This window comes from Lagenorhynchus albirostris, chromosome 17 (assembly GCF_949774975.1).
Source record: "Lagenorhynchus albirostris chromosome 17, mLagAlb1.1, whole genome shotgun sequence".
In the NCBI taxonomy this organism is placed as follows: Eukaryota; Metazoa; Chordata; class Mammalia; order Artiodactyla; family Delphinidae; genus Lagenorhynchus; species Lagenorhynchus albirostris.
The window spans coordinates 44,173,951-44,196,847 of NC_083111.1; the positions used below are offsets into that span (position 1 = coordinate 44,173,951).

General features: G+C 38.8%; 1 protein-coding gene across 4 annotated transcripts in view; it reads right to left on the minus strand.

Annotated features, from left to right (window-relative positions):
- The window catches only part of NIPAL2 (NIPA like domain containing 2), a 72,931-nt gene that overhangs the window by 21,251 nt on the left and 28,783 nt on the right, over positions 1-22,897 (minus strand). For 3 of the 4 annotated variants that reach the window (XR_009536395.1, XM_060127857.1, XM_060127860.1), the window contains exon 4: positions 2,392-2,513. Coding sequence is in view for 3 of the 4 variants with exons in the window: in XM_060127857.1 (XP_059983840.1) it covers positions 2,392-2,513 (122 nt within the window). In the remaining variant the exon portion in view is untranslated. Of the gene's footprint in view, positions 1-2,391; positions 2,514-14,903; positions 14,964-22,897 lie in introns of all 4 variants that reach the window. The other variant, XM_060127859.1, reaches the window with a different exon arrangement.

Genomic DNA, 22,897 nt, shown 5'->3' on the forward strand with positions numbered 1-22,897 from the left:
AGTACTTTTTGCGTGGAACTATAAGGTTTAAAAAGGTAGTTTTGTTCTTTAAAGATGTTTTCTATGGTGTTAAAACGATATAAAATACATCATCATCAAACAATGCTGTTTATTCCAGGAAATAAGTCTTGATGCATCTTTAATCTCCCAAGGATTCAGCTCAGGCTTTTAATTTTCTGGTCACAGACTCTGTGACCCTTTTCTTACCGGATGAAGAATTTGTTTTGCTTGTAGGTAAAGAATAATAATGTGTTGGTAGGACATCAAGTCTAGACTATCATGACATGCTCAATGAGCCCTTCTAGTGCTTAGATTTGATTGATGAAAGCCTTAATAGTTAAAGGACTGGGTATGGTGGACAAGTAGGAAGATAAAATAGGGGAGGGGGAGACACAAAGTATGACAGACCTGAGGAAACCTACTCTGAATTGGGAAGACCAATCCTAAAGTTTGATGGAGGGCAGGGGTAAGGGGAACCTTCCAATTTAAGAGAGGAGGGAGTTTAGGGGAAGAGATATTAAGTTCAGTTTCTGAGATGTTACTTTTGCAAAATCTATGGAACATCCAAGCAGGGATGAGTAATAAGTAGACAGATGAGAACACAGCTTTGCAGCTTAGAAGAGATCTGGGAAGGAGATGCAGGTCTGGATTTGGAAGTCTTTCTAAAGAATGATGGTGGTGGAGTGGGCAATGAGATCACCCTAAAAAACCCTGGACGAGTTTGTAGCACAGATAGATAAAGAGTGGATGGCAGAAGAGAAGGAGTTACCTACCAAGAGCCTTGGATGGACTGATCAGAGAGGAGGAAGAGAAACAGGGAAAACAAACCAAGGAAGCCCGGGAAGAGAGAGATGTCAGGAGAAGAGAGTGGACCATCAGGAAGTGCTGCACAAGGCTCAAGAAGAATCAGGACCAAAAAAAGCAATTCCACTTGGTAATTCGTGGGGAGGGGGCTACTAGCTTAGGACGAGTGAGGAGTGACCAGGAGCTGAGAAAGTGGAGGGGAATAAATCTTTGGTGGTGTTTAGAAGGGAAATAGGATAGTTTATTAAAGGGGGTGTAGAGTATGAGGAATGTTTGTAAACAGAGTGTCTCTGTTGAGTAAGAGAAAGAAGTGCAGTGAGAGACTATAAAAAGAAAAGCCCTATAAACACTTGTGTCCCAGTGGTCAGAATTGTATATCAGAGACGGTAAAATATATAGGATTCTTGTCATACGACTAGGAAGGGCCACACCATAGTGTAATACCATGCAGTTCCTGCTGTAATATCCTGAGTTACATCACACTGACAGCAAAGCTCGCGTGTCTCTGCAAATGCCAATGTCACACGTTTAAATAATAGGTATACAGCAGGATCATAGTATTTTACCTGTTTCAATGGCAGAGCACTGGACCAGATAGTTTTTTGAGGTCACTTCTAACCCTAAAAATGTTTGACTCTGTGTGCTTTGATTATTTTTCTTGAATTCACAACTCTTGATATTTTACCAATTCGGTTCTTGGTTAAATGCTCATTTAGACAATCCCAGTTTTCTTCTTACTGCCTGCCCTTCCTAGAATATTCTTATTCTCCAATCTAAACTGACTTCTGTAACAAGTTACATACCAACCATTTCAATCACATTCTCTGTACCAGGGGTCCCCAACCCGCGGGCCTCAGACCGCTACCAGTCTGCACAGCAGGAGGTGAGCGGCGCGAGAGTTCATCTGCCGCTCCCCATCGCTCCCCATCACTCACATTACTGCCTGAACCACACCCCCACCCCCGCTCCATGGAAAAATTGTCTTCCATGAAACGGGCCCCTGGTGCCAAAAAGTTTGGGGACCACTGCTCTATACCCACCGGATACAGCCATTGCATCAAATAAAATATCCCAATTAGTGGCTTCCAATTTCTACATCAGCTCATTCCGTTCTCTCTTTTACACATCTCTCAGTATTGTCCTACCCGCTGTTTGCTTCTCCTAAGACAGGCTACTGCATTGGTCTCAAAGAAAGCTTTTTTGAAGGGAATACCTATCTTGGATAAAATTCAGTGAAGTAAAATATGTCTTCAGGTACTTTCCTTTGACCTGGGAAAAGAGTTTTTTTGTTTGTTTGTTTTTACTCTGAATTGTCCTAAAATATGTTGCTCTGGAATTTGCCGGATTAAATTCCATTAAATTGTGGAAATTGTTCCAGTGATAGGTCACCCCCAAGGACAGAATGCCTGGGAAATGGGGGTGCTTTTATTTAGTGTTTGAAATACTTCAGTACTGGTCAAATATATTTACATTTTAATGAGATATTAATGCTGAGAAGAAAAGATTATATTAGTTTTCCAGCATCTGCGTGTACCAGTGGTCTAGATAATATTGCCTCTGTAACAGTAAAATTTTTAGAATTCTTACCCCGTAGGTCATGAACTGCCAGCCAACAAAGGAATACTGTACTGTTCTTGCAGAGATATCCTGAGTTATATTTGGAGCAAAGTTCACCAATAAATATGTTCCTGCAAATGCCAGTGTCATACCTTTAAATAAAATTGAAAAGACAAACAAGTTGAAAAGGGACATTTAAGCCTTTTTGTTTATGTAAACATTATCTATAGACTAAGCATTACTCGTAAAAGTCCATGTCTATTAAAATACGATTCATCAAACCATCCCCAGATAGTATCATGCATTCACCCAACGGCATTACCTTTAAAGGGGGATAAGGGCTAGGGAATGGATGCGGTAGGACATAAATTCTGATTTTTCTCTGTTGTTCCAGATGAATCCTGGCTTCTTCAGAGAAGCTTTCCTCAAAGATGGGGAAGATCAGAACGCATGCATATGGAGACATGAAAACACATCCAACCTGGCTGTTTGTTTCCATATGGACCAGTAAGTGCACGATGAAGCTAGATCCATCTAGATCTAGATGGCAGAGCCCAGAGAGTGTGGAAATCCATCATGTGATGATGATCTACTCTGCACCTAGTCATCTTTGGGTCCTTTACACACACAAACTTAGGTATTTTACACTTTGAAACTCTGGTAAATGAATACCTTAATCATTGCCATTTATTGGAGTCCTTTTAGCAGAAATAACGGAGGTGAAAGATGACTCTGCTCTAAGATTTATTTGATCCAATTTAAAGTCTAGAATTCCAGGGATAGCTTGGTAAAATACCACACAATAAACCTATGTAGGAATGTGTTACTGTCATCACCTTAACCTTACTTATACTGTAATAATGGAGGAAGGGAATGTGTGGGGGAGGAGTGGCCACAGAAGAAGGGGACTTGCCTTTCCAAATAACATGGAAAACTGCTTATTTATTAATAATTAGCAGCCTGAGAAAAACTGGTTTATGTAGCATTTTTCAGATAGCACACATGAAAACATAATTCAACCTGTTTCACCATTGAGGTCAGCATTGTTGTGTATATAATTTACAACCAGCATTCACTCCAACCTGAAACAATTTGGTGTGTCTATAAAATCTCACAATTTGAAGACATCAATTTCCTGTTGCTCTTAACCAAATGACTTAGAGTTTTGAACTCTAGTTTCTGAGAATTCATTTGATTTTTTACACAAGCTGGACAATAGCTATTCATGGTATTGTAGGACCTATAAAATAAGCTTACCCTAATGCAACAATTTATACTGTAATACTTTGTGAATACAGAAATCACATACACAATTTTAAAAGGTATTTTCTAATGAGAATTTTTAAAAAGAAAACAATATACATTATTAAGCATTTCAATGAAAGGAAAATAATAAAAAACATACATAAGAACCTGGAAAAAATTATTGGTCAGCTCTGTCCTTTCTCAGGAAAAAAAAAAAAAAGAATTTAGAGAAGAGCTAACACCTATCCTTCTCAAACTCTTCCAAAATATAGCAGAGGGAGGAACACTCCCAAACTCATTCTACGAGGCCACCATCACCCTGATACCAAAACCAGACAAGGATGTCACAAAGAAAGAAAACTACAGGCCAATATCACTGATGAACATAGATGCAAAAATCCTCAACAAAGTACTAGCAAACAGAATCCAACAGCACATTAAGAGGATCATACACCATGATCAAGTGGGATTTATTCCAGGAATGCAAGGATTCTTCAATATACGCAAATCAATCAATGTGATACACCATATTAACAAACTGAAGGAGAAAAACCATATGGTTATCTCAATAGATGCAGAGAAAGCTTTCGACAAAATTCAACACCCATTTATGATAAAAACCCTCCAGAAAGTAGGCATAGAGGGAACTTTCCTCAACATAATAAAGGCCACATATGACAAACCCACAGCCAACATCGTCCTCGATGGTGAAAAACTGAAAGCATTTCCACTAAGATCAGGAAGAAGACAAGGTTGCCCACTCTCACCACTCTTATTCAACATAGTTTTGGAAGTTTTAGCCACAGCAATCAGAGAAGAAAAGGAAATAAAAGGAATCCAAAGAAGGAGTTAAGCTGTCACTGTTTGCAGATGACATGATACTATACATAAAGAATCCTAAATATGCTGCCAGAAAACTACTAGAGCTGATCAATGAATTTGGTAACGTTGCAGGACACAAAATTAATGCACAGAAATCTCTGGCATTCCAATACACTCATGATGAAAAATCTGAAAGTGAAATCAAGAAAACACTCCCATTTACCACTGCAACAAAAAGAATAAAATATCTAGGAATAAACCTACCTAAGGAGACAAAAGACCTGTATGCAGAAAACTATAAGACACTGATGAAAAAAATTAAAGATGATACAAATAGATGGAGAGATATACCATGTTCTTCGTTTGGAAGAATCAACATTGTGAAAATGACTCTACTACCCAAAGCAATCTACAGATTCAATGCAATCCCTATCAAACTACCACTGGCATTTTTCACAGAACTAGAACAAAAAATTTCACAATGTGTATGGAAACACAAAAGACCCCAAATAGCCAAAGCAATCTTGAGAACAAAAAATGGAGCTGGAGGAATCAGGCTCCCTGACTTCAGACTATACTACAAAGCTACAATCAAGACAGTATGGTACTGGCACAAAAACAGAAAGATAGATCAATGGAACAGGATAGAAAGCCCAGAGATAAACCCACACACATATGGTCACCTTATCTTTGATAAAGGAGGCAAGAATATACAGTAGAGAAAGGACAGCCTCTTCAATAAGTGGTGCTGGGAAAACTGGACAGGTACATGTAAAAGTATGAGATTAGATCACTCCCTAACACCATACACAAAAATAAACTCAAAATGGATTAAGGACCTAAATGTAAGGCCAGAAACTATCAAACTCTTAGACGAAAACATAGGCAGAACACTCTATGACATAAATCACAGCAAAATCCTTTTTGACCCACCTCCTAGAGAAATGGAAATAAAAACAAAAATAAACAAATGGGACCTAATGAAACTTCAAAGCTTTTGCACAGCAAAGGAAACCATAAACAAGACCAAAAGACAAACCTCAGAATGGGAGATAATATTTGCAAATGAAGCAACTGACAAAGGATTAATCTCCAAAGTTTACAACCAGCTCATGCAGCTCAATAGCAAAAAAACAAACAACCCAATCCAAAAATGGGCAGAAGACCTAAATAGACATTTCTCCAAAGAAGATATACGGGCTGCCAACAAACACATGAAAGAATGCTCAACATCATTAATCATTAGAGAAATGCAAATCAAAACTACAATGAGATATCATCTCACACCAGTCAGAATGGCCATCATCAAAAAATCTAGAAACAATAAATGCTGGAGAGGGTGTGGAGAAAAGGGAACACTCTTGCACTGTTGGTGGGAATGTGAATTGGTACAGCCACTATGGAGAACAGTATGGAGGTTCCTTAAAAAACTAAAAATAGAATTACCGTATGACCCAGCAATCCCACTACTGGGCATATACCCTGAGAAAGCCATAATTCAAAAAGGGTCATGTACCAAAATGTTCATTGCAGCTCTATTTACAATAGCCAGGACATGGAAACAACCTAAGTGTCCATCATCGGATGAATGGATAAAGAAGATGTGGCACATATATACAATGGACTATTACTCAGCCATAAAAAGAAACGAAATTGAGCTATTTGTAATGAGGTGGATGGACCTAGAGTCTGTCATACAGAGTAGAGTAAGTCAGAAAGAGAAAAACAAATACCGTATGCTAACACATATATATGGAAGTTAAGAAAAAAAAAATCATGTAGAACCTAGGGGTAAGACAGGAATAAAGACACAGACCTACTAGAGAATGGACTTGAGGATATGGGGAGGGGGAAGGGTAAGCTGGGACAAAGTGAGAGAGTGGCATGGACATATATACACTACCAAACGTAAAATAGATAGCTAATGGGAAGCAGCCGCATAGCACAGGGAGATCAGCTCGGTGCTTTGTGACCACCTAGAAGGGTGGGATAGGGAGGGTGGGAGGGAAGGAGACGCAAGAGGGAAGAGATATAGGAACATATGTATATGTATGACTGATTCACTTTGTTATAAAGCAGAAACTAATACACCATTGTAAAGCAATTATACTCCAGTAAAGATGTAAAAAAAAAAAAGATCTTATAAGATAATTGTTCAATATTACATTTCTAGGAAGGAGGGATTTAAAAAACCACTTTTCTAAACTTGGTATAGTAAAGTAGAATAAACACATTGAATACAATTTCAAAGTCTCAGAGACTTCCAATTTACTTTTGTGAAATCCAGATTTCTTATCTATACTGAGTTCCTCTGCCAGTCATTTCTTTATTTCATCTAACTGTATCTAGTGTCAATTAAATTTCCTTTTTAGAACATTTAGTTTTGAATGGGTAACACACGCGTATGGTAAAAAATTCTAAAGCCACACAAGAGGGATCAGTGAAAAGTTAAATCTCTCTCACACCCTTGGGGCTCACTAGGTCCCCTCCTCAAAGTTAGCTACTGCTGCTGGTTCTTGAGGTTTTCTTTTCAGAGATGTTTTAGGCAGGTGTGTGTAAGAGTGCATGTGTTTTGATTTTTTATGCAAATGATAATAGCATATTATACACACTTTTCTGTATCTTGCTTTTTTTCTACTTAACAGAACATCTTTGGAGAATGTTTCACATCATTATATGTAGGGCGGCCTCATTCTTTCAGAGTCTGCACAGTATTCCATTTTGTGGAGGCAGTCTTATTTCCAACATGGTCTCTGTTTCACATCCTGACACATCCCTCCCTGTTTCACATCTGCTTCCACATTTGCATACTGTGCCCATGTCCACCAATGTAGATCTTCACTGCATTCCAAAACTCCTTAAAAACAAATAAAATGACTGACGGTTTTCCAATTATCCTTTCAAAGTACTTTTTCACACGTATTATCTCATCTGTACCTCATGTCACTGCAAGACTAGTGAGTAACTCCGTGGCAGCTCAGGAGGTCATACATTCTTTCTTCTTAATAATTTTAATTTCAGCAGCTTCCGACATTTACAAAGGCAGTTCGGGATAGCTGCTACCTGTCATTTTCTTGTTTCTTTGGTGTCATTTTAATTTTTCTGTGTGATTTACTCTCTGCTTCATAAGTCATGTGCACATTAACGTTAAGTGTTTAAAAGTGTCGAAGGTAGCCATTAGCAAGTCCTTCAATAAATTTCTGTAAAACATATTTGCATCCCACCTTTTTCTAAAAGCGGCATGAAACATCAGTTCCTGTTATTTTTATTTCAGTAAAGCCACAAATATTCCCTCTTTTGAAAGGCGCAGATTTCTGACTTAGTAAACTTGCTAGTTTACCTTTTGTTGGCCCATTTGACCAAAGGAGTACTCTGGAAGTATAAGATCCTAAAGGAAAGAAAGCAGCACTTGACATGCCCTTGGCCCAGGGAAATGGTTAACTGTCAGGTCAAGACCTGGATAGGAGAAGTCTAATCCAAGCTGAGACCAGCTCCACAGAATTCAAATTTCACTGCTACCGTTAGCTGGAAGGGCCCAGGCAAGTTGTTTATCCCTCTGTGATATAGTGTCCTCATTTCTAGGTACAAATTAACTTATCATACCTGCTAGACTCCAGGAATTTGGCTCTGCAAGAGGCCAGTCTGGAGCTGAATATGTTTGAAAGCTCATCTGGAGACCTGATGTGACAAAGGACCCTGGGACAGAGCCAACTTAGGTTGCTGACTACCAAGGGTCAAAGACCATCTGAGTCAAGCTTCAAACTTAATCCAAACTTGTATCTCTAATATTGTAGTTTAGGGATGACTAGGGACTGTCCCTGGGGCTGTCTCTACAGGGTTAACAACTCAATTTGAGAATAGAAGGGCAGGATAGGAAGGACTTGGCTGGCATCTCCTGACTGCCTAGTGAAGACTTCTCTCCACTGGTCTTAAAAGAAGGCAAAAGAAAGCAAAGGACGTAACTGAGAGAACACAGACAAGAAGAAACACTACCAGCGCTATGTTTGCTACCCACTGCTAACCTCAGGGAACTGGTGCACAAAGCACCAAGAGCTGGCTATTGGAGGGGACCAAAGGTGGAGCAGTCGGGCAGCAGTGGGTAAGCTGCAGGTGGGGGTCAACCATGGGATGCTGGACACGACCCACGATACAGGGATGTGACCTCATCTACCACCCTCATGCCCAGACCTGCAGCAAATACATTTTCTCATCAAATATGACTCAAGTCACATAAAAGTCTATAATGATCTGATGGGAGTTTCAGATTTAGCTTGATACAGTACACAAGTATTAATAAAATCTCTTCCTATAAACTTGTCATATGTACAAAGCAGGGAAGCAAACTCATCCCTGCTCTTTATAGTAGATAGACTAGGTATCCTGGGAGGGCAAAGGAAGGTATCATTCTTTTTTTTTTTTTGCTGTACGCGGGCCTCTCACTGTTGTGGCCTCTCCTGTTGCAGAGCACAGGCTCCGGACGCGCAGGCTCAGCAGCTGTGGCTCACGGGCCCAGCCGCTCCGTGGCATGTGGGATCTTCCCGGACCGGGGCATGAACCCGTGTACCCTGCATCGGCAGGCGGACTCTCAACCACTGTGCCACGAGGGAAGTCCAAGAATCATTCTTTTTAAGTGATGTTCTTAAAACTATAGATTTCATAAACAATTGTGGCTGACATGAGAGTTATATTATGATCACCGTCATACAGAAATGTGATGATAATAAGAACTATAATAGTAATAGCTAATACTTAGCACAATTCTAAATGCTTTATACACATATAATAATTCTTACAAAAAAGCCTGCAAAAAATAACTATACCACCATGTTACTATACTAACATATACTATATGTACATTATGTATTATATAATATATAACATTGGATACTGTTAAAGTATTACTAGCCACATTTGACACAGGAGAAAATTGAGTCACAGAGGGAATAACTCTCTTGACTGGGATTTTCTAGCTAAGTGGAGAGCTTGGATTGGAACCTAGGTAACTTATTCTCTCTTCTACCTCTTGTATGCACAATGGACCAGAGCTGATGAACGGACAACTCACGGCTGTCCTTCACATTGTAGTCTCAGTGAGTGGCACCCAGGAGTTGTACTGACCATAACCTGAGGCTGGATGAAGCATCCCCACTGGTGATAGAAGGAACTGACTCCTCCTGGCAGTGGTCCCTGGGGTCCCTGACTGGCCCTGAGGTTCCTTTAGAACAGTGTCTCCAAACTGGCGTTCCCTAGAACCCAGTTTCATAAGATGGACCCTCCACCAAAAAAGGTCTCAAGTCAAATCTATTTGAAAGAGGTGAGTTAAACCAGGTTAAATGGTTCTTTTACTGGAAGACCCCTGAGATCCTCAGTGTGTTAGTGTTCATTGTGAATCTCCTTAGGGAGGATATGGCTGTAATATTTTCTAAACATATTTGACCATTTATATCATCCTGAAGTAGTGTTTTGAGGAATGTTTTATACTCTGAGAAATGCCTGACATTTAACTGGATCCAGCTGTGAGAATGCAGCCTCTGTTTCAAGAGGCTACTGAAGTTCTGTTGCAAAAGTCTCCTATAGATACTTGTGGACTGAAGTTGAAATATAAAAGTGGTGGAAGGGAAAACAGCCTAGAATCAGGCTTCTCCTTATGCTTCTGTTCACCGGCATCTCCAACCTGCTGAGTTCCTCACCTGTGCAAGCCTTGGATTCTAGGGTCTACTTGCACAGTTCTTCCTCAACTGACATCTGATTTCCCAGCCCACCCTTCTCCTTAAGTAAAACCTGAAATCTCCTTTAATTTTGTCCCCACTCTCTGGCTCAATGCCAGCTAGTGTTAACCGCCTTTTAGCTAGCTTCTGGAATCTGGCTTGACCTGACTTCTGGTAGCCATAAGAGTTTTAAAAATTCAGCTAACCTGATGTCAACCAACACTGCTGGCTGGTTCTCTTGGAGCCTGCTATATGCCTCCTGATCAATGGGGGTCCAGCTATTGCTTTTGTGGGTTACCAGGAGTCACAGCATAAACTGGACCTCTTAACACCAAAGGATGCCTTCCCCTCAGTACAATCTTTCCAGATTCCCTAGGCTGAAGGCAGCTAAATCCTGAAGGAGCCCTGGATTGGGAAGTCTCAATAATATAGTGAATCCAAATGGTTCTGAATCTAGCATCAGAAAGTCTTACCTTTCTTGAGGCAGTTTTAAGACCAAATAGCCAATCTGTCCTCTCAACCAGAAATGATGGTTCGTTTGGCTAGATCTGCATTCTAGATACTGGCTTCAAACCAAGCTGACCTCTGGTGTGGGAGTAGGAAGGAAGGAGGTGGTTTTTGTCTCACTATTAATCTCTTGACGTTCTATCTGGGGAAACCATTTATAGGTGACTTGAAATAATCAAGTTACTGGTCTCTGGAGAGTGCTGATGAATTGACTATAATTTTTCTTTTTATGATGACGCTATCTGGATTAAATCAACTAGGATCTCACAGACTATTAGATTCAGGATTTTTGATGACTAAGGGCGAAGAGGGGGAAAATACTATAATTCTGGCTGCTTGAAGGGGAGAGAAATTTGGTGCTTTTTAGAGGAAAAATAATCATTAAAATAATTTAAAATTATTAATCCACTAAGAATCAGAGCACAGTCCAAAACCTGTCATTGAGTTAATAATAGTTGGCGATTCCTTTCAGACATAGCTTTTGTGAGGTCATTTTTTGAGGCTAGTGCTGAAATGCTTCATAGCCACAGAGCAACATTTGGCAATAAATTAATTCAGCTTGTTTCCATATGGTCCAAAAAAATCTTCATTTGTTCCATCATGAAAAACAAACTTTCATTTGCTTGAAGCAGGGAAAAGTAAATGATTTTCTTTTGCACATTTTGACGATTTAGTTTTTAGCATGCTTATATGTTAATCTTTCAAAAAATGCCATTAACTACTCTTTTCCCTGTTTGATTTTAGTCCCTGTAAAGAAAAAAAAGCATTTTTAGCTTTTAACGGAAAAAGCCAAATTTTCTCAAGGCAACAGCAATACAGGCCCAAAGAAAATACAGGTGACTTAACACATTACTGAGTATGGTTGGGGAAAAGTCCTTCCCCAAGCATGAAATGGGTTATTACATCTTAGATCACGATAATCATATGATATTGCTGTTTGGAAGCATGGGTATGGAATTGGTGACTAAATCCTTTCTTAGTCCTGTGACTCTAGTTTCAAGTCAAGAATTGATCACTTTTAATTACAGTATGAAACAAATGTGACATCAGACATATCCCTGCTCAAAAAGCATTAAGTTAAAAGGCTAAAAAAACTCAGCCAGAGTTGTGCGAAATGTTACCTGGATTGCTAAAGTTCGTTAGAATATCCTAGTCAAGGTTTCCTCTCATGAACCAGTAGTGGTGGGTGGTGGTGTTAGTAATAAGGATAATAATAGCTGACATTATTGAGGACTTATTACATGACAGACCCCGTTCTCAGAGATTTACATACATGAACTCATTTAATCCTATGAGATAGGTAATACTTCATTTTCAGGTTGAGGAAATGAGGCTTAAAGAGACTAAGTAACTTAGCAAAGGTCACATAGCTTTCTGACACTTGAGACTTGCCCTCACCCATTATGCTATAGCTAAATCAGGCTGCCATTATTAGAACACCGGTCCACCACTGACTAACTATTTGACCTTGGTTAAGTTACTTAACCTAAGTATCAGTTCTATAAATGGATTGTTCCTACATTTAAATGAGGTGGTTCATGAAAAACACAGTACCTGAAAGGGGTAAATATTTGATAAATGTTGACTGTTATTAAAGTAAGAGAAATTAGCAAAGAATTAATAGAGGGTGTTTTTTTTTTGTTTGTTTTTTGCGGTACGCGGGCCTCTCACTGTTGTGGCCTCTCCCATTGCGGAGCACAGGCTCCGGACGCGCAGGCTCAGCGGCCATGGCTCACAGGCCCAGCCGCTCCGCGGCATGTGGGATCTTCCCGGACCGAGGCACGAACCCGTGTCCCCTGCATCGGCAGGCGGACTCTCAACCACTGCGCCACCAAGGAAGCCCTAATAGAGGTTTTTGTTTGTGTTTTTTTATGTGTGTATGTGTGTGTGTTTCCTATTTCTTATGTTTTAGTATTACCTCTTGGTAATGAAGTTGATCACAGAAATAATGCCAATTTTATTAACAGGGCTTTACATTTCTCAAAGTGCATGTATCAATTATCCAATGTGACCCTTAAAACAGTCTTCTAGGGACTTCCCTGGCCGTCCAGTGGTTAAGATTCCACGCTTCCACTGCAGGGGGCGTGGCTTCCATCCCTGGTTGGGGAACTAAGATCCTGCATGCTGCGTGCCGCGTGCCAAAGATTAAAAAACAAAAAACAAACAACCCCCTCCCCCCAAAACAGTCGTCTATATTTGTCAGCAAACTGAGGCTTAGAGAAGTTAAGTAATACGTTGGCCACACAGTTGATAGCAGAAGTTGAATACAGATTTGAACCCTTGAGAGTGAGTTTAATTTATATCCTTTGATGTCGAGCTAGTATACTGCTTTTAGCAACGTTTAGTTGGTCGGGTTTTCTAAGTATAAAATCAAATCATTGGCACCTATTGATATTTCTGTTTCTTCCCTTTCTATAGTTATGACTTGCCTTAAGTTTTTCCCTAATCCTCATTGGCAGTGGTTGTAGTACAGTATTACATAGAAACTTGCCGTACTTTTTTTGTACCTTTGTCAACACTTCTCGTGTTATTCCCTCTGTATGTCTTTCTCCAAATGCTTGGATGTGGCCCATGCCTGTCCTATTCAGCTGTCAGAACTGATTCAAATGGTACCTCTGCTGTAGAAAATTCTCTCTGAGCTTCCCAGCTGGAGTAATCTCTCTTTATTCTAAACCAGTGGTTCTCAACCGGAGGCAATTTTGCCCCCCAGGGGAGATTTGACAGTGTTTGAAGTCGTTTTTGGTAGTCATAACTGGGGCAAAGTGTGCTACTGGCATCTACTGGGTAAAGGCCAAAAGGGATGCTGCTGAACACCTTACAACGCATAGGACAGCCCCCTAGGATGAAGAATTATCCAGCCTAAAATGTTAGTAGTGCTGAGGTTGAGAAACCCAGCTCTACACTAAAGGCTCAAGGCATTATGATACATATTATCTTCTGCTTTGAAAAAAATGTGTTTTTGTATATATTTTATCATTGACTGTATTATCTGAAGGCAGGGATTCTGTCTTAATCATCTTTTTATCACAAGGGTTCACGATAATTGGCAAGTTTTCCTTTACATCCATCTGTATTACCTCATTAAATACCTTACATTTATTTAAACATTAACCAACCATTAACTATAAAAGATGACATATGTTAGATTAAATGATTTAAAGTTCCCTAAGACTTTTGATAAATGAGAAACATAATGTAGGACCTAGTTGTTTTAATCTATAAAACTCAGGCATTGCTCATTCTTATTTCTAATTCCATACCACCTCCCCAAATGAGTCCATAAACATAGTACGAAAAAAGAGTACAGAAAAATAATATATTTGAATTCACATATGAATGCATTTGGAAAAACATTTTAACCATGAAAATTTGACAACGTTGACTAAAAACTCTACTAGCAGAATCAAACCAAGGAGGAAAAAGAAAAAGTGAAAACTCTTTCAAGACACTAGGCTCAAGGGAAACATGATCAGGGAAACAAATGTTCAACATACCAACACTGGTGTCACATTTAAGCTCAAAATTTTTTAAAAATGATCTTTTTGGAACTGAGTAGACATAGATTTATTTAAAGTTTCTAAAGTATTATACTCATTATCATATGTCAGCAGTAATTCAGACAGGATTTTGTCAAGGAAGAAAATATGAAGCTCTATAATTCTTCTCACTAATGATATTTCCAACTAGAGGTAGAAGATACGATCAATATGTGATGGCTTTGCCATATAGCGGAAATCTTTTACAGCCAGGAAGGCTACTGTGATTTTCCATGAATAGCTGTATTTCTAAATAAAATTTTGAAGATCAACATTCTATGTTACTTTTGGAAAGGGCTAAATAGAAATTAGGCAGTTATTTGGTGCATCTAATTTTTGTATGTGGTTTTCATTTTTATGTAGCACTTTCATACAACAATCTATCAAATATGTCCTATGAAGTGGAATACTCTATTAGGTAACACAGATGTTTTCTTGGATTTTATTATGTTCATAAAAATTTCGTAACATTCATAATAATAATACTGTAAAATAATGATTTGCTGTGGTCAATGGCATGGGCAGAGGGTATGATGAAGGTGCACGTATTTCTTGTCAAAGAGCAGATGGCAGTTACAAGATAGAATAATGTTCGCCTCTAGATGAGACTATATCCATTTCAGTAATGTGTTGCCTGTTTTTAAAACACATATTTTTATTGGATAGGATTATTTATTTCCTCATCAAGCAGTTTTTTAATTACATGAATTAAATAATTACTTACCTAGTAAATCTGAGGCTCTCAAATTTTCTTTCAGAAACATAACAGAAATAATGGCACTACCTAGAAAGAAAATGGCCATTAGTGGTGTTTCCAAATATAAAAACATATATTATGCAATGCCATTTGAAAGGAGTTAAGTAGTCTTAGGCCTGACTAGCTGTGTCCTGGTCAGAGACACCTGGCGGCTGGGGCTGTGAAGATGGCCTCTTGCCCCTCCTGGTTGAGGATTCATGGAAATTGGCGTGGATTACCATGAACCTACGACAGTGACTGGGATAGTGCATGGTATACAGTGAGGGCTTAATAAGAGTTTACTAAATGAATGAATGTAGAGAAAAGGAAGGAAGGAAGGAAGGAAGGAAGAAAGGAAGGAAGGGATGGAAAGGCAGAAAGAGATAGAAGGGAAGGAAAGAAGAAAGGATGAAAAGGAGGAAGTCTTAACTTTAAATATATTCCAAACGGAAACATTATTTCCCATCATCTCCTCCCATAATACCTATTCCAGGGATACCTCTATTGAACACCAGGATCCTAAGACTCCTCCTGGTATCCCCTCTCCTTCACACCACACATCTAACAGGCTACTGGGTCTTTTAAGTCTGGATTTCATTGTCTCTCAAGTCATCCCCTCTTCATTCCCTTGTCATGGTTCAGGTCAGCTTCACCTCAGGCTTAGACCGTTAAAGTAGCTTCCCTCTGGAGCCTCCCATTTCACTACCCCTTCCCCACAGCACTAGGAGTCGTCTTTCCAAAATGGAAATCTAATGTAAAACCACAGCTTTAAAACCTCTTAATGGCTTCTAGCCATCCAGAGACAAAGGCCAAACTACTAAGCATGACATTCAAAGACAGCCGTGATCTTACTCCTGACAATTTCCTTGCCACGTTTGCCCTCGATCTCTTTTATATTCTATGTCCACTCTTACTAAAATAATCGTAATTCCCAGAACCCCTATTGAGTTTCATGCTAAAGGACTTTTATATAAGCTATTCCCTGGGCAACTCTGCCTCCATCCTTTCACCCAACTCTAGACTCGAGCATCACCTCTGGATTCCCCCAGACCGAGTTGACCACTCCACCCATATGTGTGATTACCCCTTATAACATATAACTTTTTTGTTAGACTTAGGATTTTTTTTGCCTGTCTCCTGCAAAAGGTTATCAGTTCCTTTTACTCTGAGATATGCCTGCAAAAGGTTATCAGTTCCTTTTACTCTGAGATATGCCTTTTACTCTGAGATATGCCTTAGTACTCAGCACATAAATAAAAGTGTTGGTGGGATCTCCTGCATTTGCTGACCCTTGTGATGTTGAAGACCCTCTTTCCCATTATTGATGCTACTGAAACCTCAGCCTTACAACTGTGCCATGACCTACTGCTATGGCCTCAGGTGTGTGTGGGGTAAGTTGAATCTGAGCTGTTCCTCTTATGGAGTCATGAGTAGAGGCAAGGGAAGATCCAAGTTTGCAATAATACAAAAACAAAAAACAATTATTTGTATTTTAAATATTTGACAAAAACTATTAGTTGCATTCCTTATTTTTTTTAAAGCAAAAATACAGAAAGGAAAATCATTATAAAATAATCTCATCATCTAGGAAAGAACCACAGTTAATATGTTTGTGTGTTTATGTCCCTCTGGTTGAGCTCAAACTGTAAGGCAAAATTTCTTTTCTCAGTTTCCTCAGTTACTGTATTACCATTTGCCATGTCATTAAAAATTCTTCATAGATATAATTTTAATGAATCTGAATTGTAATACATTAAATCAGTGAAGCTTGAATGTAACTATATCTGGTGCTCTGGGAATTGATTTAAAACGAAATAAAATCCACGCCAGAACACTCATTCAGGATAAGCTGGAATCCACATATGTTTTTTCCATCTTTTTTTCAACCTAGCTCTCTCTCATTCAAGTTGAGCTATGTCCTTGCAAATTTTTCCTGAGCAGGTTATTTATAGGAATGGGGGCTTCACACAAAATAAACAGAGCATGGGAAATGTCCACCAAGCATGAGTTTATTGTGTGGCATGGCTTTAAAACATTAAAGCAATATTTTCTGAAGATAAATTAATGTATAGCCATGTAGCCCGTTACATTAAGAATTGAGTTTGGGACAAGCATAAAAATGTATGATAAATTTCTATTTCAGATTTGGACCAAATAATTCATGGAAACTAATTTCACATGTTAGAGCATTAGAAAAGTATAAAAGTGTATACTAAAGTATAAAAGTATAAAAATCAAGACCTCACTCCCATTACTGACTTCTTGTGTAATTAGGTAAGGAATGTTCCCAAGGGGAGGGAGATAGATTAACAACAAAAAATAGGTGAGGTATCATTACACTAACACATACCAAACGCATTCCATTATAACAATACTTGAACTGACCATTTCACAGCAAAGGATTCCAATAAGAAGGTAGACATTGCTTACATGGAATAAGGAAATTTTAGAGCTAATAGTAGACAGAGAGATAATCTACTCTAGGTTCTAAACTTTACAATTGGGAAACTGAGGTCCAAGGAAACTGATCCATTCATCTAACAAACATTTATATAACAGCACAGCTGGAACCAGCATGCATATTTCCTCATTCCAGTCCAGAGCTCTTTCTAATACACAACACTCCATTTCTCTCTTGGAGTAAGAAAGGATCATTTTCCTTCTCTTCTTGTTGCTAAGCCACCATCTCATAAATAATTTCACTTTCAGAAGGAAGAGGGAAGAATGTTATGTAGGAGATAATTTCACTGCTGAAAGCAAAAAGGACATGACTGGTAACAATAAAATTAAAATATACCATAAGCATCAAATTGTATCAACTGACATAAAATAGAGTTTTATGAAACATAAATACGCTACCTTTACTTTCTGAAAGAATTTATATGTCTGATGCATTTTTTTAAGTTTTAAGAGAATGTGACTTTCTGCAAAATTTTCAGATAAGAGAATAAGTTTATCTATCAAAGAAAGTAATAAAAAAGAACATTCTATTAAGATACATCTACTTATAACTCATTTATCTTGCAAAACAATGTTAAAATGAGAGCTGTGCTGAGAAAAAGACAGTTTCTGAGCAACAGCTAATAACATGACTTCTAAGAACAGAAGTAAATTTTTTAAATGAGAAAAGAGAAATAAACTGAAGTGCTTCCATATATATTTGCAATCAGAGATCTGTCAAACTCAACCCTGTCTAGTTGCTGCTACATCAACAACCATTGCCTAATAAACATGTACAACGGGGGAAAAACGATTACACTTTTATTCCTATAGTAAAATTTAATATTTAAAAATAGAGTATTTCAAGATCAATAGTTCAAAAGCATTAAAACAGAACACGCTTGTAACTTATTAAACTATAGTTTACCACTGAGCACTACCTTCAGCACTCAGAGTTTTGTGTACATTTTTGACTACAGGCATATTTGGGCAGAGGTTCGTGAATCCTTTTCCATCCTGGCCTTCACAGGACGTGGGTCTACACAGAGAGTGCTCCCAGACACTGGTCTACACAGCGTGATCCTGGACACTGGAGTTAAATTCGTTACACAGTGAACACGGTGACTCCAGAGGCACTGTGACCACAATGATCATAATGCATTAAAAAAAGAAGGTAAAAGGTAGCATATGAAAGATAACATACCAAAATTCAAACAGTGGTTATGGGGAAAAAAATATAGTAGGGGGACTTCCCTGGTGGTCCAGTGGTAAAGAACCCGCCTTCCAGTGCAGGGGACACAGGTTCGATCCCCGGTTGGGTAACTAAGATCCCACATGCCATAGGGCAACTAAGCCCGCATGCCACAACTACTGAGCTCGCGCGCCTCAACTAGAGAGCCGGTGTGCCACAAATTAGAAAGCCCACACGTCCTGGTGCCCGTGCGCCACAACTAGAGAGAAGCCTGCACACGACAACAAAGAGCCCGAGCCTCGATGAAAGATCCCATGTGCCTCAATGAAGACCCCGCATGCCGCAACTAGACCTGATGCAGCCCGCCCCCCCAAAAGAAAGTAAATAAATAAAATAAATATAAAAAAAAGAAATAAATGATCAATTTAAAAAAAATATAGTAGGAATACTCTGTAAGAGGAAAGGACAAAAAAGTTTTTTCTAGATTTTCTTTGGTTCAAAAGAGTGCGCCCATGGGGCAGTGTATTAAGGTAGTCACTTGGCCTTCATCATAATACTTTATGGTCAGGAGAAGCTCAGCAACAATTATAATGGACTGACTCCTACTGGTGAGTCATCTCTACTCTTTTCAGCCATTAAATGTCACTTGGTTTAACAACCATAATGGAGACGATTTCCTGTCAAGGTTGATGCAAGGAAACTTACACTTGGGCATTCGGATTCGGATTTCTAGATGAAAACAGATAGAGGCCTAGCAAGATCCCCGTGGCTTCAGCTGAATCAGGTCCAGGCATAGGGGAGGTGCCAGTCCCAAGACATGTGCCCTGACGCTGAGCTCCCTAATGCTTCCTGATCTACGTAGGAATAAACCTTCGTTTCTTCTTCATTCACCTCCACTCTGACATCACAAGAGCTGGCTGTAATTATGGAAGAGCTACTTACCTTAATGTGGTCAAGAGTTGGCATATGAGAGTTCAGATAGGATGTACAAACTTGATTTAGATTATCTTCTGTAATAGCTACTAATGGGGATTAGTAAACCAGAAGTTAAGCGTCAACTTTCTATATGTTAGCAATGACACTCAAGGGTAGACTTTTACATGTGAGTTTAGATTTTTGTGTCTGTAGAGTAACAGGTAAATTGGCATTCCTTTTTTCCATTTTCAACATTAAGATATATGTGCACCTTTTACTTAAATTCCCTTTCTCCCCAGATAATAATTTTTTTATTAAAGGTTGAAGAGCACAGAAGAGACTTCAGTAACTATTTAAATGTGTTATGGTATGGCTATTTTTAAACAAGTTTGTTCACATTTATTTACTTCCTTCCATGTTTTACCCTTTTATGACCACCTCTAAAAAGACAAATTTAACCCAAAGTTTTAAAACTCAATTACACCTTACTTAAATGTGATTATGGATATAATATTCTTATCTGATAAAGCTGGAAAGAAAAAAACCTTTGGTCCACAGGTCACAAACTCAAATGCCTCCAGGGGCCAGTTAGGTAATCCTCTAAAGAAGAAAGAATAATGAGGGTGGTGGGCTGTGGCGATGAGGGGCTGTGGAGCGGTGGTGACCTGGCGTACACAAGATTAGTGAAAGGTGGCAGTCAGAATTCAGCCCTAGCCAACTGCAAGTCCAGTGTTACCAAATCTGATACTTTAAGACAAAAATCCAGTTTTTATGTATCACTATCCAATTTTTAAACATGGGAAATTAATTTGTATTTTTAAAATACATTCTTTGAGCCAAGCAAATCACAACAGTGGCCAGATCTGGTGTACAGGCCACCAGTTTGTAAACTCTGATCTAGTCCGCAAATGAAAATGTCATCAATTTTCCTGCCTGGATATTCAAGTTATTGTTTAACCTCTATGATCTGAAGAGAAAGCAGGGTATATGTTTATAATATAGGAAAGTAGAAGACAAAGTAGTAAAGAAAGCACTCTTTTATAAAAAAAAAGAACCCATGACATGAAAAGAACATATTTATATAATAATGCTACAAACAGATCCTCACATGTAAATATCTGGCTTGTGGTTTCTGACCACTTATAATGGCAACTTTATTGTACTGCTAAAAAGCAAACCACAAAAGCACTTTCATGTCAGTCACAATCAAGCTTCAAACACGTGGACGCGTTGAGTGTGCTCATGGGCTCAATCAACTCTAGCCGTTTTGAGGTACTGACTTCTACAAAACGACGGTTCCCCGTTAGTTGTACAATTGGAGGGGAAAAGTATGTCAATTACAGTGAATTCCATGGAATTAGGATTTGAAAATCTGAGGATGTGACACTTTGAAAAATGTTTCTTTATAGAGAGAAAAGTTGTCCCACCATCCATATTGGCAGGAATGAAAGTGTCCAGTAATTCATGTTAATTAAAAAATAGCTAGAGGGTGTAGAGAAAAAGGAAGCCTCCTACCCTCCTACACTGTTGATGGGAATGTAAATTGGTGCAGCCGCTATGGAGAACAGTATGGAGGTTTCTTAAAAACTAAAAATAGAGTTGCCATGTGATCCAGCAATCCCACTCCTGGGCATACTTCCAGACGAAACTATAATTCAAAGAGATACGTGCACACCCATGTTCACAGCAGCACTATTCACAATAGACAAGACATGGAAGCAACCGAAATGTCCATCAACATGAATGGATAAAGAAGATGTGGTATATATATACAATGGAATATTACTCAGCCATAGAAAGAATGAAATAATGCCATTTGAAGCAACATGGATGGACCTAGAGATTATCAAATTAAGTGAAGTAAATCAGACACAGAAAGACAAATATTATATGTTATCACTTATTTGTGGAATCTAAAAAAAATGATACAAAAGAACTTATTTATAAAACAGAAATAGATTCACAGACATAGAAAACAAATTTGTGGTTACCAAAAGGAATAACAGGGGGCAGGGGGTAGGAGAGATAAATTAGGAGTTTGGGATTAACATGTACACACTACGATATATAAAACAGGTAAACAACAAGGACCTACTGTATAGCACAGGGAACTATACTTAATATCTTGTAATAACCTATAATGGAAATGAGTCTGAAAAAAATACGTATATATTATATATATATATATAACTAAATCTCTTTGCTGTACACTTGAAATTAACACAACATTGTAAATTAACTATACCTCAATTTTAAAAAGGGAAAAAAATTGCTATTGTCATTTATTGAAGATAATGAAATTGTAGGTAAAGTGCATAATTTCAAATGAGGAAATTGACCTGGATTATGAACAATAATCTTTTCTTTTTTCTTTAATAAATTTATTTATTTATTTACTTTTGGCTGCGTTGGGTCTTCCTTGCTTTCTCTAGTTGCAGCAAGCGGGGCCTACACTTCGTTGTGGTGCGTGGGCTTCTCATAGTGGTGGCTTCTCTTTGTTGTGGAGCACGGGCTCTAGGTGTACGGGCTTCAGTAGTTGTGGCTCGCAGGCTCTAGAGCGCAGGCTCAGTAGTTGTGGTGCACGGGCTCTACAGCGCAGGCCCAGTAATTGTGGCACATGGGCTTAGTTGCTCTGCAGCATGTGGGATCTTCCCGGACCAGGGCTCGAACCCATGTCCCCTGCACTGGCAGGCGGATTTTTAACCACTGTGCCACCAGGGAAACCCAATCTTTTCTTTTCTACATTTTTCTTGACATACATTAGTGATTAAATTGAAAGGAGTCCAAAAAAGTAAAACTACTGTCACTGACAGGATTAACTCTGTATTATAAATGTAATAGTGCATTACATCATCATTAGCAATTTCTTTAGAAATACACTGTGGCGTTCTCAGAAAATAAGGATGGGTGGAAAAGATGTTTCAAATAAAGTTTTTTAGGTTTTAGGAATGCTTTCAGCTGAGAGTGCATGAGCAGACACAAAATGAGAACTTCAGAGATTTATTTCACACATCTTATTTAGGCTGGTTTTGAGACAAATGTGCTAAGGCAGACAACCCAGCAAGCCACTGAGAAAAGGGATATTTTCTGCATATTTCCAACATTAAAATAAACGTCCGTGTAAAGTGCCACTATCACAGGCAGCCCGTGAGGTTTAGAGCTCCAATGACTTCATCCAGGCTGGCACCAAGCACAGGGCGCTAAAGGACTGAGAGAATCCACAGCATCGAGGTTTGTGGAACACTACAGGTCACTCGCTCATTGGCCTGTTTATGTTTTCTTTCATTTGTTTCTAATAAAAATCTTGGAGACCAAAGTTTCTGCTTCAGATGACTTCTCTGGAATTCCAAAAGGCCTCACCAGGGCTTTCTGGCTGTGCTATGACCATCATTTAATGGAATACAGACACATTTCAGCTTACAGCTTTATAATGGCA